Genomic DNA, 15,368 nt, shown 5'->3' with positions numbered 1-15,368 from the left:
ATACATACATTAAATGTATGTAATATACACATATATCTATATAAACACATGTCTCATATAGATATATATATGAAAAGGTATATGCTTGACCTAGCAATTTTACATCTGAAAATTTATCCTGAATAAAGTAAAATATGTGCAACCTATATGCATATGCATAGCTGCAATATTATTGAGAGCTAAAAAGAAAACCAAAAAAGCCAGTAGTAAGTAATAATAATAATCGTCTTCCTACAATATATTGTATTAAACTGAATGAACAAGTTCTTTAGTAACACAGGAATTCTAAATAAAACAAACCCACACACAAAGTACATAGCCAAACAGGGGAGGTGGAAAGCAAGGGGCATAGAGGAGAGGGCTGGAGGGAGTGAGACTGTGAGTTGCTTCTTGTACCTCAGGGTCAGAGCAGAAGAATGAATAGGCTAGTGCTATGGCAGCCTAAAATGGGATTTGGGTAGAGATCCAAACATCTTGAGACTGAGGATTAAACTGCCACATAGAAACAAAACATTTATGTTCACAGTCTCTTAAACTCCCTAAGCAAGGCAGAGAATTGGAATTGAGATGTTGACATAAAGCTAAGATCCTCAAAGTAGTACAGTAAAAAAAAAAAGGCTCTAGAAAAATTCTAACCACCAGCTCGCTCTGAGAAGCAAGATGAAAGCTTGAAATCTCTTAGGTCCTGAAGAGGAAAAATTCCTCTAAAAAATGACAATTTCAAGTCTGTGATATATGAAATTGTGACAAATTGACCCTACTAACGTGATCTGGAAAATCTAAGCTTAGTAATTAACCACAAAATTAATCCAGAAGCCACAAAATCTGTAGATAGTTGGATGAAATATGGAAAAAAAACATGCTATAGGAACATCTGCTTAACCCTGAACACATAGAATTCCCGTAGAAAATACAAATCTAGGCCATATTCTGACAGGGAATTCTGTGCCCGTCCTGACCTCACAAAAGTGTGTGTGGAACTGAGAAAGGGCTGTCCCCAGTCAGAGGTGAGCTGAAGGCCCCCACAAGTCAGGCCCCACCTGGAAGTGAGTCTGAGCCCAGAGTGGGATCCAGTGATTTGGAGCCCAGCGGGCGATCCAGCCACCACCAGGGCAGTCTGTGGTACCTTGAGACCCACCTCTGGAATTAAACAAATACAGAAGGAGGAGATTTTCAGGGACAGCGACCATTAACATATCCATAATACCATTGCCCTACTGGACTTCTGGCATAACAGTATTGGACACAACTGAATCACCAGCTCCCAAATCCCAAAAAGAGCACACCAAAGAGATGCTGGGCAGTATCAGCAACACAGTGTCCCAAAGCACAGGACAAATTAGAAAACAAGCAGCAGGGAGAAGAAAAATTACAAGCAACCAAGCAAGTCCCCAGAGAAGACACACCACAAAAAGAAAATCAAACACCAGATTGCAACATCAGTGACTTAGAAACACTTATGAGTCTTCCTGATAGAGAATTTAAAATTGCCATGATTAAAAAACTGAAAGAAGTCAAAAATGATATGGGAAAAATAATCAACAATCAGAAGAATGAAATTGAGTCCCTACAGAGGGAAGTGAAAGAAATGCAGGAGATGAAAGGATTAATGGAGGAGCTAAAGAGCTCTGGAAAAAGCAATGAAAGCTGAATAGATGAAATGGAAGAATGAGTAAGTACTAAGACACAAAAATAAAAAGAACCAAAACAGAAAAGGAAAGAGAAGTACAAAGGGTAAAGAAAGAAGAAAGACTTTGGAAACTATCTGACTCCATGAGGAAAGGAAATATAAGAGTTATAGGAATCCCAGAAAGAGAGGAGAGAGACATATGACCGGAGAAAATATTCAAGAAAATAATTGATGAGAACTTTCCAAATATGAAGAAGGAGCTGAAAATAGACATGCAAGAAGCAAGAAGACCAAACTTCCATGATGAAAGGAAAAATACAGGAAGACACATAATAGTAAAGCTCCCAAGAATCCCAGACAAGGAAAAAACAATGAAGCTGATAAGAGGGAAGAAACAGTTAACATACAAAGGAAAACCAATCAGGCTGACATCAGACTTCTCCGAAGAAACACTACGGGCAAGGAGAGTAGAGGGACATAGTCAACCAACTCCAAGGCAACAAATGCCAACCAAGAATACTCTATCCCACAAAGGTTTCCTTCCTCTATGAAGAGAAAATAAGGACCTTCCCAGACAAATGGAAACTCCGGAATTTCATGATGACTAAACCCCCAATCCAAAAAATACTACAAGGAGTCCTAAAGCAAGCGGGATGAATAAGAACAAACCAAGACCCCTCAAAAAATTTTTTAAAAAATAAATAAAACCAGAGAAAAGACAAACAAAATGGTAAATATAGATGCTAACATATTAATATTAACTCTAAATGTAAATGGACTAAACTCTTCAATAAAAAGACACAGAGTCGCAGGCTGGATTAAGAAACAAAACCCAACCTTTTGCTGTCTCCAGGAAACACATTTAACTACAAAAGATAAAAATAGATTGAAAGTAAAAGGATGGAAAACAATCCTATAAGCAAACAGACCAAAAAAGAAGGCAGGAACAGATATACTTATATCCGATAAAACAGATTTCAAACTCAAAAAGGTAAAAAGAGACCCAGACAGTCACTACATTATGATCAAGGGGACAATACATCAAGAAGACATAACACTCATTAATATATATTCACCAAATGAAGGAGCACCAAAATATATCACACAACTATTATCATCTCTGAAAACAGACATCAGAGAAAATACATAGGTAGTAGGACAGCACACCACTATCAGCAATGGATAGATCAAGACAAAAAATAAGTAAAGACACTAAAGCTCTAAATAAGGATATCTAGAGCTCATGGGCTTAACAGATATCTATAGAACACTAAACCCAAAAAAATCTGAGTACACATTTTTCTCAAGTACAAACAGATCATTCTCCAGGATCGATCACATACTGGGACACAAGACAAATATTGACAGATACACCAAGATTGAAATCATACCAACCATCTTCTCTGACCATGAAGGCATCAAACTAGAAAATAAATCATAAAAAGAAAGGCAAGGAACCCTCCTACCTCATGGAGATTGAAACCCACACTACTGGAAGACCACTGGACTAATAGGAGATCAAAGAAGTAATTAAAAAATACTTTGAGTTAATGACAGAGAGGACACCAATTTCCTAAATGTATGGGATGCAAGAAAAGCAGTAATAAGTGGGAAATATATAGCAATACAGGCTCACATCAAAAAATAAGAAAGAATTCAAAGAAAAATCATAATCTCACAGCTCAAAGAACTAGAAAAAGAAAAACAAAAAACCCCTAAAACCAGTAGAAGAAAGGAAATAATAAAAATCAAAGCAGAAATAAATGAAATAGAAACTAAAAAACAATCCAAAAGATCAATGAAACCAAAAGTTGGTTCTTCGAAAAAATAAATAAAATAGACAACCCCCTAGCCAAGCTCACAAAGGAAAAATGGGAGAAAGCTCAAATAAATAGGATCACAAATGAAAGAAGAGAAATCACAGCCGACACAGCAGAAATCAAAAGAATAATCAGAAACCACTATGAACAGTTATATTGAAACAAGTTCAACGATCTAGAAGAGATGGACAAATTCCTACAACTTCGCAATCACCCAAAGTTAAAGAAAAAATAGAAGAACTAAACAATTACAAGCAGTGAAATTGAAATGGTAATCAAAACCCTCCCCAAAAACAAAAGCCCAGGACCAGATGGATTTAAAAATGAACTCTACCAAACATTCAGAGACGAATTAGTGCCTATCCTTCATAAATTCTTTCAAAAAATTGAGAAGGAAGGGATAATACCAAACACGTTCTATGAAGCCAACAATACACTAATACCAAAACCGAACAAGGACCACACAAAAAAGAAAACTACGGGGCCAATCGCTCTAATGAACACTGATGCAAAAATCCTCAATAAAATTTTAGCAAACAGAATCCAACAGTATCCACAAGATAATTCACCACGACTAAGTAGGATTTATTCCAGGGACACAAGGATGGTTCAACATCTGAAAATCAATCAATGTAATCCAACATATCAACAAAAAGAAATAATAGAAACCATATGATAATATGAATAGATGCTGAGAAAGCTTCTGACAAACTACAATACCCATTTATGATAAAGGCCCTTGAAATTCTTGGGATACAAGGAACATACCTCAACATCATAAAGGCCATATTTGACAAGCCCATAGCCAATATCATTCTCAATGGTGAAAAGTTAAAAGCATTTCCATTAAGATCTGGAACAAGACAAGGATGTCCACTCTCACCATTGCTTTTCAATATAATACTGGAATTGCTAGCCAGAGCAATAAGACAAGAGAAAGACATACAAGGAATCCAAATAGGGAAGGAAGAAGTTAAACTATCATTATTCATAGATGATATGATAATATACATAGAGAACCCCCAAAAACTCCACAGAAAAACTAATCAAACTAATCAATCAGTTTAGTAAAGTAGCAAGATACAAAATCAACACACAGGGCCTCCCTGGTGGTACAAGGGATTAAGGCACAGCACTATGAAGCTGTTTGCAGCCACTGCAGCAGGAGTTTGATCCCTGGCCAGGGAGGTAACCCTCATGGTGCAGCAGACCTCTCCTGACTCACCTGCTGCTCCCCTTAACAGTGTATTTCAGTCAATCCACCTGTTCTGTTCCCCACTCTATCTCTGGTGAATCCTCTCACCTCCCCAACTCTGGCCTGTACCCCAGTTCTTGTACGCATAAATAAATCTTTAAAAATAATAAAAATTAACATGCAAAAATCAGTAGACTTCCTAAACACTAGCAATAAATCTGAAGAAGAAATCAAGAAAACCGTTCCTTTTATTATTGAAACAAAAAAATTCAAATACTTGGGAATAAACCTAACAAAAGAGGTAAAGGGCCTATACAAAGAAAACTATAAAACACTGTTAAAAGAAATAGAAGAAGACACAAAGAAATGGAAAGATATCTCCTGCTCATGTATTGGAATAATTAACATTATCAAAATGGCCATCCTACAAAAAGCAATTTACAGATTCAATGCTATTCCAATAAAAATTTCAATGACATTCTTCGAAAAAATAGAATACCAATGAAATGCATATTGAGCCACCAAAAACCCTGAACAGCCAAAGCTTTCCTGGAAAAAAAAAAAAAAGAAGGGAATGGAGGTATCACCCACCCAGACTTCAACCTATTTATGGTCAACTAATCTTTGACAAAGGAGCAAAGAATATGCAATGGAGCAAAGAAAGTTTGTGTAACAAATGGTGCTGGGAAACTGTTTGCTACATGCAAAAGCTTGACTACTGTTTGCTACATGCAAAAGCTTGACTACTACCTCACACCATACACAAAAACCAACTCAAAATGGATTAAAGAACTAGACATAAGACCTGAAACCATAAAATATATAGAAGGAAATACAGGTGAAACGCTATATGATATACACCTCAGTAACAACTTTAAAGACATATCACCCAAAGCAGTGATACTGAAGGCAAAGATAAACAACTGGGACTACATCAAATTAAAGAGCTTCTGTACAGCAAAAGAGACAGTAACCAAAACAAAGAGAAACCCCACCAACTGGGAGAACATTTTTGCACACAACACTAATGATAAAGGACTGATCACAAAAATCTACAAAGAGCTGATGAGACTCAACAAAAACAAAGTAAAAATCCAGTCAAAAAATGGGCAGAAGAGCTAAAAAAAAAAACCTCTCCAAAGAGGAAATGCAAATGGCCAACAGGCATATGAAAAATGTTCAACATTACTTGCAATCAGGGAAATGCAAATCAAAACTACAATGAGATACCATCTTACACCAGTGAGAATGACACATATTAAAAAAACTAGCAACAACAAATGTTGGCGAGGATGTGGAGTGAAAGGAACCCTCCTGCACTGCTGGTGGGAGTGCAAACTGCTCCAACTACTATGGAAAGCTGTGTGGAGATTCCTCAACCTGCTAAAGATGGAGCTTCCATATGATCCAGCAATTCTACTCCTAGGTATTTACTCAAAGTACACAGAAACATTAATTCAAAAGGGCACCTGCACCCCTATGTTTATAGCAGCACTATTTATAATAGCTGAGTTAAGGAAACAACCCAAATGCCCAAAAATAGATGACTAGATCAAGGAGATTTGGTACATATACCCAATGGAATATTACTTAGCAATGAAAAATATAAACTCATGTAATTTGCAGCAACATGGCTGGAGCTAGAAGGGATCATGCTCAGTGAAATAAACCAGAAAGAAAAAGAAAAATACCGGATGGTCTCACTCATAGCAGGAATTTAGAAAACCTAAAAAAGGAAACAGGAAAAAAACTAATTATAATAAAGTAAAAATCAAAATCAACAAGCAACTATAAACCAGAGACACACTATGGAGGAGGGGGGGGAGGAAGGAGTAGGATCAAAACGAGGGGGGCAGGAATTGTATGGGGACTATAACCAAGAAGAAAATGCAAACATTGGGAAAAAAATGAAAAATGATGGAAAAAAAAATGTATAAAATAAATATATAAAAAAATCAATAATGTTGACATCATCCTCCCACATTAATCAGCGTTCAATGCAATCCCAATCAAAATGCCAGCAGATTTTTTAATAAAGACTGATTCTAAAAATAAAAAAAAAATACAAATCTAGGTCAAGATAACCTTGAAAATAACATACAACAAATTTATTTTAAACAGAAGAACCAGCTTCAAGAGAACCAGAGTTAGAACAATCCAAATAAAACTATTAAAATATATTTGAAGCAATAGAATAATAAAACCATAATAAAAGATAAGTCATTATAAAACTTTTTTAAAGAATTAAAAAGAAATTTAGGAAAAACATATAGTAACTGAAATTAAATTTTGATGAAATAGGTATGTAAACCTAAGTATTTAGGGATAAAGATTGCTGATATCTACAACTTCCTTTGAAATGAATCATGGCCAATAGGCACATGAAAAAATGTTCATCATCACTATTTTTAGGGAAATTCAAATGAAAGGAATCCTTGTACACCATTACTGAGGCTGTAGACTGGTCCAGCCCCTATGGAGAAAAATATGGAGGTTTCTCAAAATATTAAAAATAGACCTACCATATGATCCAGCATTTCATTCCTAGGTATGTACCCAAAAGAAGGCAAAAACACGAATTCAAAGAGAAGCAAAGCATGTTCACCTATATTCATTGAGGCACTACTTACAATAACAAATTACAATACTGAGTGCCCAAGGAGAAATGGATCAATGGATTAAGAAGATGTATTATACACATACAATGGACTACCACTCAGCTATAAATAAGATGAAATCTTGCCATTTGTGACAACATCAATGAAACTGGAGGGGTTTATGCTAAGTGAAATAAACCAGTAATAAGACAAATATTGGATGGTTTCATTCATCTGTGGAATACAATGAAACAAAAAAAAGGTCAGAGCCAAAACAAGGACAAACCCTAGAAGTCTGAGTATGGAACTGAGACTACCAGAGGGGGAGCGGAGAGGAGTACATTGAATTATGGTGGGGGACTATTGGTGTCTTGGTGACAGGTATGGTGTGGTAACATACAGCTAAAGAGGTATGATCCTATAATTTTGAATCATATAGTTTTATAAACCAATGCTACCTTAATTTAAAAAAATTTAAATGAAGAAAGATGGATCAATGAATCTATGCAGGATTAAGCACATAAGTGATAAAGAATGCAAATTGCAGAATATGAGTGGTAGGTATGCAAATCACTATACAAATCTTTCAACTTTTTTGTATGTTTGAAACATTTTGATAAATTGTTAGGGAAAATCCCATTAATTTGTATCACATTAGAAGCTGTTGAGGTCATTATCATTATTTTTATAACAGCAAATATCTATTTACAATAAGAAACACCCTAAGTGCCCAAGGACAGAGGAGTGGATCAGAAAAGTGTGGTTTTCATACACAATGAAAGACTACTCAGTTATAAAAAAGATGAACTCTTGCCATTTGTAACCATATGGATGGAACTGGAGGGGTTTACACTAAGTGAAACAAGTCAGAGAGAGAAAGACTAATACCAGATGGTTTCACTTACATGTGGAATAGAGAAACAAAACAAAGAATCAGACAAAACCAAACCTATAACAAAACCTTGACATCTGACTAAAACTGCAGCAACCAGTTTTGGGGGAGCAGGGGTGTGAAGGGTGAAGGCCCCTGTGTAACATGGTACAGGATTATTGGGGCTGTGGTGGTAAGCATGGTGTGAAAACATACATTTGTATATGATTCTACCTAGAACCCCCAAGCAAACACAGTACTATAAACCAACTGTACCCCAATAAACATAACTGGAGGGAGAAAAAATTCAGACTGTGTGAGTGAACCTGAAGAAGGTAGTGGGAGGAAATGTGAATTTGATGTGTTTTTAACAAGCAAAAAGGGCGATAATATAATGTACGAAAATATAACAAAATGTATAGGTAAAAATGGATATTTTCTAAGTTTACTGATAATTCTGCATATGCTAGCATAAATAACTGTAATTATATGTTAAAAGCTGCATATAGATACATATTTATATATGTGTTTATATGTATATATACATACATACAGTGACACAGGGAGAGGTATGTATACATTCACATAGAAAGTAGGTGAAGGGATAAATTTTGATGTTTCTATAACAAAATGCTGTTAGTAGCAAGTGAATCTTAAATTTCAATTATTACTAATCATTGCTTAAATTTAAGTTTTTCAGCAAACATATTTCCATTTATTCTATTCTAATGTTTTCCCTCATAATTTTCCCTTGCTGCCTCCAATTTCCATTTTTGGTGATTACTAGAATTTTCACTGCATGAAAGTGTAAGTATGATATTTCATGTACATTTCTTCTTTATATCAACTTTATTCTTTTCCATTTTATGATTAGTTTATATGTTTTGCTAAATATGAATGGATGAAGCAAACTTACCCCTTCAAGTCCCTGTAAGTCTTAAAATCATGAATCTATAAAATACCTGTTTTTTATGGAAATCCCTTAGGGCCGTTTCGTAACCTTCTTCCAGTCTACTGAAGGCTATTCCTACATCTGTGGTCCACCAGATTTGTGAGCTAGTTAGTGCAATTTGAGCTGGGAAGTCAAAAATCCAGAGTTCCCTAGGTTTTTCCTCATAGGCTGCTATGGCTTCCGTGATAGCATGTCGCACTGTGTCTTGCATGGTCTGTTCAAGTTGCAGAAGCCACATCTCCACCTATTGAAGTCAATTTAAATGTTACAACACAGGCTTAACTATGAACTAGTGATGATTCAATCCTCTCACAGGCACCAAAGCCATGCACACAGTGAGGCCTGGGGGCGGGAGCCATTATTTTACACCCACAGAAAGAAAACTAGATGAGGGATATCTCAAAGGAGAAGGTTTATGACAGATGAAGTCTTTCCTCCAAGAACCTGTCTTCTCCCAGGGATGCTACCAAATGGCTAATAAGCTTTCCAAACTCTGAGTAGAGGAGATATTTTTGATTATTTTTCAGATTTGAAGACAAGGGTGTTCTAAATCAAGATCCCCTCTGATAATGCACAGCATTTTGAGAAACCACATGAGTCACCTACACGTAATATTCTAGTGATGATATTCCAGAGCTTTGGGGATATTGGGAAATAGATTTTTAAGACATACCTTTTGATAATTTTTAAATCTACTGAAAAATTTTCTCTAAAATCTCCATACTTATTAGTCTTAAGACAAAGTGTTTTCAGCAAGTATCTTAATTGTATTCCCTACTGATTCTCATCTTCACACTTGTCAGAAATTAGACAGCAGGAGTGTACGAGAGATAAGACAACTGCTGACTTGTGAAAATTATTATTTAATTCAGTTCAAGTTTATCTTTCTCCCACAGATATATTTCAGGTTACTATTTTATTCAAATATGCTTTGTTATATTTATCTGTATGTTTCCATGGACATTATATACCATTTGCAAATAATTGACTACCGCATTAAATATTGACTATATGTAATAAATTCCAAAGATACATGAGATGAAGATGCTAGAATGGATTTCTTTCCCCACCTCTGTGAAGATTACAATAGCATTTATTCCTAGAATCTCACTCAAGAATTTATAGGGAGTGATTAATGAACTGACAATCTTCTCTCTTGACAGAAAAGGGAAGCATGTCCTTGGCAAAGGCCAAAACATCCTAAGAGACTTCTCACTTCAGAGTTGGGCTTTGATATTATGAGTTTCCAATCTCATCAGTAGGGCCCTACATCTCTACTTCAGTCACTAAGCACAACTCTTAATGTCACACCGAGCAGTAAGTTCCCTCCATAAAGCAGTCATTGTTTGAGCATCTCCCAGGTATATTGCCACAAGTCCTTAAGAATGTTGCAAATACACATTAATTTTCCCCACCACTTATGGTATTTCATGAGCTTCTATCCAACCCTTTATAATAATTACCACTTCTTACTACTGCTAAATATGTGTATCCTCTCTTTATCAATGAACCTAAGAACACCTCAAAGGTAGGAACCATGTCTTATTTTTGGATCCCCAAATTCTAACTCAATATCTGGTACATAATAGGTATTTAATAACCTTTTGTCAAATAAAATGCAAACAATCTAATTTGGGAACAATAAAGAGGCAGGGGGAAAAATCTATAGTAAAATACCCTTTTTATAAAACAAAGGCAACGTTAGGGGGTGAATGTGGTATATATACAAAAGTCTCTAGCCTAAGTTGCTTTAATAGAATAAATCAGAGCACTGTAAAACTTTCAAATATCAAGGGCTCCTGCTAGTGACAACCACATCGGTCAATTGGACTGTCCTCATTCCGGGCAGTATGCCAATCGGCTAGCAGTCTGCTGGGGAGGGAGGAGGCAGCAACGCACTTTTGTCAAGATAGTTTATGGTGACTTTTTCTAATCATTGTAATAATATCCTTAAAAGCCCAAGAGATTAAAAAATAGATTTTAATCAAAGTATTCCACCATCTGCTTTCCCTACATTTGGCACAATTTTTCTGCTACAATTAAAAAGCAACAGAGAGGTATGAAGAAAACCCCTGTTAAAAAAAAAAGGCTGCCACCAAGTTTCTGCAAAGGACATTTTTAGGAGCCTTCTTCCCAGCCCAAATGGTCCTCTAATACAAGTGATTATCTCTACACAAGAGTCACCTAAGAAGATACAATTCCTTTCCATCATTTGAAAACAACAAGAGTTCTTTCATACATCATAATGAGACATTCTTGCAGATAACTCAACATCTTTGAGATATCTGGCTGTGAGAAGAGAGCATGCTAACTTGCCTCACTTTGCACATGGTAGACTACCTGACATCAGCCTGGTAGACGCAGTCAATTGCATTTACTAGCTGCCATCCACGGCATTCACTCAGAACGCTGGACTGCAAGCCCCTTTAAAACCTGCTTTACTGCAAGGTACTGTTTCACTCTAACACTCCCCTGTACTCTGAACAGTGATAAAAACAAATGGCTTTGTAGGAGACTCAGTCACTGAGTTAGTTGCATTCTGTACTAATTGTGGAATCCACGCAATCAGTGACAATTCCTCCTGTCTAGTATCTATGAGGGCCTGCAGGGTGCTGAAGCCAAATGAGCAAAGCCGGGAAGTATGGCAGAGTGGCCCTGTCACCCTGGATCCAGAAATGGGAAATCTCCCAGCACAAAACTAACCACAGCCTGATTTGACATGAGCAGATTTCTTTTCTTGTTCGATTCAACCTTAAAAAAAATCCTGAAAATACTCCTCTAGTATAGAAAACCTTATAATTAAATCTTACGTGGCCAATGCAGTCACACTGGGCTTGGAATGGGACATATTCCTTTTCTTTGCTGTACATTCCAATTGCTCTGTGTGCAGAAACATCCTGATCATCTTCAAACCGCAGATCTGTGATGCTGTCGAAGAGCTTGGCAAGGTGACGTGTTACCTAAGACAAGATAATTAGAGGAGATGAGGGTGGTTCTGACTGGAGATGTATCCTGGTTACCTAGGGATGATGGTATATAAAGTCACAACACTTTACATAGAGTTTTCTCAAACTGTTTTTCATCAAAATAAGAATCACTTGTAAAATTCCAGAGTTTGAAATGACCTTGGCAGGGCAGTGGCCAGGGACTCTGGTCACACCATCAGGTGTGTGTCTACCTGAACAGTTACCTGTTCCCTACTTGTGGAGACTCCTTAGCTTTGCTATCTGTGACACATTCCTGTGGGCAATCATCTGCTAGGAGTTTTGTGGTTAAGCCTTTAAAATTCACACTTACGTTTATATTTATACTACAAAAAAAAAAACAACAACAATGTTAGGATATCTGAAATAAGACTCAGTGATACCAATCACTTTACTCTAGAGTTGGCCCCCATGTTCTCATGCCCACAGTATATTTGTTACATAAGAGAGGTGACTAAGATTCCTCTGTTTTCACTGATAAGGAAATTAAAGCCAAAATAAAGGGCGACATCTTCAAGCTGTATTGCTGAAGTGTCAGATTTTAAGCCTCCAAGACCAGTCCACATCTACTAAATTCAGATTCTTCTGGCATCATGACATTTTATTTCCTGATATATGGAATCCAGCATACTGAAGTCTATGCACTATGCTCCAGGTTATTTACAAAAAAAATCAGAAGACCAAATTAAAAGACAAAGAATAGCATTTGTTCTGCTATGGGCCACTTTGGAGACAAAAGTCTAGTGGCCTGTAAAGAGAACACCAAAATGAGCAATAGTTATCCATTCAGTCATGTCAGCACAGACCTCATCTCCTAGAGGAAGGGCTACATCCTGTAGGTAGACTCACGTCCATGGAGAATGAGAAAAGACTATCAATCAGGTATTGTTACAGGGCAAGGAGAGGGGCACCCCAAGAACCCTCAAACCTGCTTTTCTAATTAGGTTCTGCCATCTGCTGCATCAAGACAAAACATATAAGACTTTCAATGGAAAGGAACTTTAATACAATTAGTGAATGCAGAAGAGACAAAGAATATAGTTTCTAAATCAAGCACCCAAGTTACCCAACCCTTTGTGGGTAAAAAGTCCACCCAAACAGATTGGCCCAGAGCAAGACCCAAAAGCCTGCCACAAATCTAAAGCACCTTTGGGCAGGGACCCATATAAAAGTATCAGAAACAGCCAGACAAGTATGGGAGGAAAAGAGCAAAATCAAATTTAAGATAAAAGCTGCCATTGTTAACCTCCCAGTGGGTCTCTCACCAACATCTATTTCAAACAGTCCAGGACCAAGAAGCAAGTGCAGCTTCTTCATATGTCTCTCTGCTCCATGCACCTCTCACAGGTCTCCTCATTGCTCTCCACCCTCTTTCTTTCCTTCTCCAGTCTCTTCTCCAACTTCTCCCTGCTCAGCTCCACCTTCCTTTCTGTAGGGCAGGGAAGCTGAAATCTTTCCTTTTCCTGGGCACCACCCAGTCACAGTAGGACACTCCACCTCCCAGTGGGACTGGTAAAGGGCAGACAAAACGAGAGGAAGTTTCAGGAGTGGGAAGTACTCCCTCTTCACACATGATACAGAAAAATCTGCTGAATGAAATATAGCTTGACAGTTTCTCCAAAAGTTAAACACAGAATTACCATATGACCCAGCAATTCCACTGCTAGATAATCAAAATAACTGAAAACAAATACTAAAATACTTTTATAATAATGCTTATAGCAGTACTATTCACAATAGGCAAAAGGTAGAACCAACCTACTTAGAGTCCACTAACGGATGAATGAACGGACAATGGTATATATATACAAGGGCGTATTATTCAGCCTTAACAAAGGTTGAAGTACTGATGGAGGAAAGAATAAAAATCCTATAAAAGTCATCACGAGATTAGAACCTGACTCGTATCACAAAACTAGAATCTGATTCACATAAGGACATGGGGGTAGAGGGGATTAACATGACCATTACCCCAGCTATAGAAATCAAAATCCTTGGTCACCAGTGCTTATCACAAGGTGTAGGACCCAAGCAGGTATCAGAGTGCTGTAGGGAGTGTTGGGAGCACAGACTTGAGGGTAAAGATACGGATAGGGCCCACTGTGGAATCTGTGATCTCTTTCTGATGCTGCATAGTTGTCCAAAATCGGCAACAATCTAACCACTCACAAAGATGAGCCCCTCCCTACCAAAAAAAGAGGATAAAACCTAAGGCTGCCCCCACAACAGGGCAGCTCTTTCTGCCTGCTTGTGTCTATGCAAGTGTCCTTTGTTATCCTTCTGTCCCCTTTCCCTAATAAACCTGCTCTTTAAATATAACTAACATCTCTGTCTCGTGGGGAACTTGCCTGGGAAACTTGCCACATGCAGCTGAAAGGGGAGCTCTGGAAAGACATTTCCCAGAGGGAACCCAAGGACCCCACTGTCTAAACCCATCAACTCCAAAACTACATCACTGACCGGTATGGACTAAAATGTGGCTGACCCTTGAATACATCCAGTTAAATTAAAAATTCACAAAAGAATACATACTTTATGATTCCAGTTATGTGAAATGTCCAAAATAGGTAAATCCATGAAACAGAAAGCAGATTGGTGGTTGCTAGGGACTGGGAGAGCAGGAAACACAGAGTGACTGCTTAATGAGTACGGGGTTTTATTTTGGGGTGATGAAAATATTTTGGAACTAGATTAATGCAATGGTTGCACAACATTGTGAATGTACCAAATGCCACTGAATTGTGTATTTTAAAATGGTTGCTTTATGTTATGTAAATTTCACCTCAATAGAAAAATATAAAAGGTGCTGACAACCAAAAGATGTTTTGAAGCTATGTATTATTTACCAGCATAGAGGTGTCATCTCTGTACCGACTCACTAACTTTCCTAACAGTGGATTCTAGAAACAACAGCAACCTACTTAAATTTCCTACACAAGACCAACACCAATATATTGGTAAGGAACTCCTTAAGGGTTATTTAATCTCTAAAGCTTTTAGCCTTAACATTTTTGCTGTATTTGCAGTTTCAGTTTTAAAGAAAATCACAGCTAGCTATCTTCTGAGTTTAACATAGATGAGTTTTTGAAACTTTCACCTACGTTAAAGGTAGACAGAGTGGTAGGCACTGATCACTGCTTGGGTTATCATACTCTCCTCCATCCCTCAAAGGACCTTTATACACAGAAAGTATCTCCAATAATCTAACAATTCACCGTCACTGCTGAAGTGAGCAGGAAGTGCACAGATGCTTAATGGCTTCTACCGTGTAATGGGTCCGCATAATATTCAGGCGAAAAGCTGTGGGATAAATGAGACC

The 15,368-nt window shown here is 37.2% G+C and overlaps 1 protein-coding gene across 1 annotated transcript in view; it reads right to left on the bottom strand.

Moving 5' to 3' along the window:
- Positions 1–15,368, bottom strand: part of DNAH11 (dynein axonemal heavy chain 11) — a gene marked incomplete at its 5' end in the record, with an annotated part of 290,362 nt that overhangs the window by 197,946 nt on the left and 77,048 nt on the right. The window contains 2 exons of the mRNA XM_084230443.1: positions 9,076–9,309; positions 11,876–12,025. Coding sequence (XP_084086569.1) covers positions 9,076–9,309; positions 11,876–12,025 — 384 coding nt within the window. The remainder of the gene's footprint in view (positions 1–9,075; positions 9,310–11,875; positions 12,026–15,368) is intronic.

This window comes from Talpa europaea, assembly GCF_964194135.1.
Source record: "Talpa europaea genome assembly, chromosome: 3".
NCBI lineage: Eukaryota > Metazoa > Chordata > Mammalia > Eulipotyphla > Talpidae > Talpa > Talpa europaea.
The sequence above is the reverse complement of the archived record's forward strand: the minus strand, read 5'-3'. Positions and strand labels throughout refer to the sequence as shown.